The sequence below is a fragment of the Phaethon aethereus genome (genome assembly GCF_964289735.1).
Source record: "Phaethon aethereus genome assembly, chromosome: 8".
NCBI lineage: Eukaryota > Metazoa > Chordata > Aves > Phaethontiformes > Phaethontidae > Phaethon > Phaethon aethereus.
Window position 1 is genome coordinate 6,122,116 of NC_138584.1, and position 2,655 is coordinate 6,124,770.

At 61.7% G+C, this 2,655-nt stretch overlaps 1 protein-coding gene across 1 annotated transcript; it reads left to right on the top strand.

The window, feature by feature from the left end:
* Positions 1 to 413: 413 nt before the first annotated feature.
* On the top strand, positions 414 to 2,383 carry LOC309407336 (uncharacterized protein). The gene has a single exon (XM_082002826.1). The coding sequence runs from the start codon at positions 1,454 to 1,456 to the stop codon at positions 1,874 to 1,876; it is 423 nt and encodes a 140-aa protein (XP_081858952.1). The 5' UTR covers positions 414 to 1,453; the 3' UTR covers positions 1,877 to 2,383.
* The last annotated feature ends 272 nt before the right edge of the window (positions 2,384 to 2,655 follow it).

Here is a 2,655-nt window from a genome sequence, read left to right on the forward strand (position 1 = left end):
TAAAAAAAACAACCCATAAACCACCCCTCCCTTGCCCCAAAATAAAAGCCCCAAAGCAAAACCTGGCGTGGCTGGATGAGGAGTTAAACTTTAGCAGGAGAGGATTGTAAATGAGCAAAACAATATGAAAAGGAAAGGCAGGAGCTGGGGAAAAAAATGGAATATTATAAAGGTACCCAGAACTGACTTGGAAAAAGTAATTGCTTACCCGTGTGACTTCAAGGGCATCAAAGTAGTGAAGTGAAGAATCTGTCTATAGCTTTTGCTGGGAGCAGCCGAACTCTTCTTATCCATGTGCTACTTAATTTGCTGAGGCTTTTACTGGCGGTTGCCTTTTTCTTTCTGGAGGGCTTGCCAAGGGGTGGGTAGCCCTTTGGGCCGGGCAGGTTTGAACCTGGGGGCAACTTTAGGCGCTTCACGTTTGCAGCACAGCACCACAGACCCGAGGAGATGGGATGCTTCCCTGGCTGGGCCGTGCACCCTGGCCCCGGCGGCATGGCGAGGTCAGGCTTATTTTGGCTAGCACAGGGTTTGCTTTGGCCTCTCAGTTGCTCTTGGATTATTTTTTCCCCCTGCTATGTTTGATTTTTTTGCTCCTGGTGTAGTGATTTCTCAGCCTTTCTCCCAACCTCTGTGCTCGGCTGCTCTCACCTCCCTGTTTGCTCTGGAGGAGGAGGGGTCCGGGTGTCCCAAACAACGCCCTGGGAAGGTGTTAAGATGACGATGTGCTCAATTTGCTGTCTGAATGACACGTTTTGGGGCTTTTTAAGTCCTCCTTCAGGAGGATTTAACCAGGCCACTGCATCATCTGCCGGCACGCGTGCCGCTCGCGCCGTCCCTGCCTGCGCAGGCAGCCGAGCGCGGGCAGCGCTTGGCATCGTCCGGCTTTTTGGCGAGTGCACGCTGCCTGCTGGGCTGGATGGGGAGAGCTGTGCTGGGGGTCTCCAGGCTGTGCTCCCAGCTGAGCTGTGCCGTGCCAGCCCCTTTCATTCCTCCTAACCCCCTGTAAAAGAAAAAAAAGAGAAAAAGAACGAAAAGAGCAAAAGCAGAGCAGGTTTGACCCAGGTCTCCCGCGTCTCCCCTCTTCCCAGCCGTGCGGCAGCGGGGGGGCTGGCCACGTCGTGGTCCAGCCGCGGGGGGCTGTGCTGCTCCGGGGAGCCGGGGGGGCTGGCTGCGGGGTCTGCGAGCGGCAGGTTCCGGGGGTGCCCAGATTGGGAAGGAGGAGGAAAGCGGTAAGGCGGGAGGTGCTGCCCCTTCCCCTAGCCTTGGGGGTCCGGTGCTGCGTGCCCGGTGCCTGCTGTGGGACGGTCTAGCCCAGCAAACCCGGGAGAAGTGGGACTTTCCGTTGGCGCAGGAGGGAGGGAGGGAATTGGGGGGCAAGCGGAGCAAACCCCTGAGCCTCCCCTCTCTGTCTTGTACCCCTCCAGAGTGATGAGCTACAACGGCACCAGAGATGCTGGGATTCGGCACGTGCTCCGTCGGCGTCCCGGCGCCGGGCAGGGGGGCTGAGCTGGAAGCTGCCTCCCCCCGCTACGTCCTGGCCCTGCCCGAGGAGGAGACATGGCGCAAGCGCCGGCTGGGCCTGATGCAAACCACCCGGTCCTGCAACCCGCTGGAGCCCGAGCGCCTGGCCCAGGCCCTGGTCTCGCGCGCCGCCAGCTTCGATGCCCTCTACGAGCCCCGGTGCCGGGATGCCGACGCCGGCACGGAGACGGGCAGCACCTTCGACCTGGGGCTCGGCCAGTACGTCCCCGTCAGCCCGGACGTTATCAAGCGCCGGCGGGGCGGGCTGATCGAGCAGAGGGACATTATCAAGGCGCACGAGGCGCACAAGATGCAGAGCACGCCGCAGGCGCGGAGGAAGGAGTGGGAGTAAGTACCGGCGAGCCCCCGGCCCAGGTGGGCAGCCGTGGGGAGCGGGAGCGTTCCCTGTCCTCCGTGGGGCTGGCGGAGGGGCTGGGGGTGTCGCGCCGGCGCCGCCCCCGTGGAGCCGACGCCAGCCCTGCTCCGTCTCCCGGTGCTCCTGAGCTTTTCCCCATCGCCTTTGTTTTCCAGGGAGGCTTTCTACAGGCAGGGAGCAACTTGAAACGGAGGGAATGAGAGATTCTGGGTTTTTTTTCTTTTTTACCCCCCTGCCAAACCTCTTCTGGAGGTTCTCTTTCCGTTCCCTGTGCTCCAAACACCGAGGGGACGCGGGGTCCTGCATCCAGCACCCGGGACCCCGGGGTCCCCACCAGCACCCATCCTGCCCTGCCCCGGGGCTTGACTCGTCCCACAGGGCTTGGATGGGTCTGACCCGTCCGGACCACGGTATTTTTTCTGACGGGGTGAGCTTGCAGGGTGCGTGTGAGAGGCGGACGGAGGTACCGGCGTGCCGCGTACGGGAGGGGTGCCTTTCAGCCGAAACCGAGGTGCTTCTCCCGGCTCTGAGCCGGAGGGCGGCACCTGATGGGAACGGTGCAAAGGAGCCTCTGCGGAGGAGGGGGTTCCCCAAGTCGGGGGGCTGTTAGTGGCATGGAGAGCCTGGCGAAGGGGAACTGGGAAGCCCTCTGTCTCCCAGGACTGGCTGGGATGCAGCAGGGCTTTTGGATGCATTTGGGGTCATCGCCTTTTGCTGTTACTGTGGCTTGAGTCCTGCTGCGAGGGGGGTTGTAT

Excerpts from the sequence above, each read along its gene's own strand:
- LOC309407336 (XM_082002826.1), top strand. The coding sequence starts at position 1,454 with ATGCTGGGATTCGGCACGTGCTCCGTCGGCGTCCCGGCGCCGGGCAGG.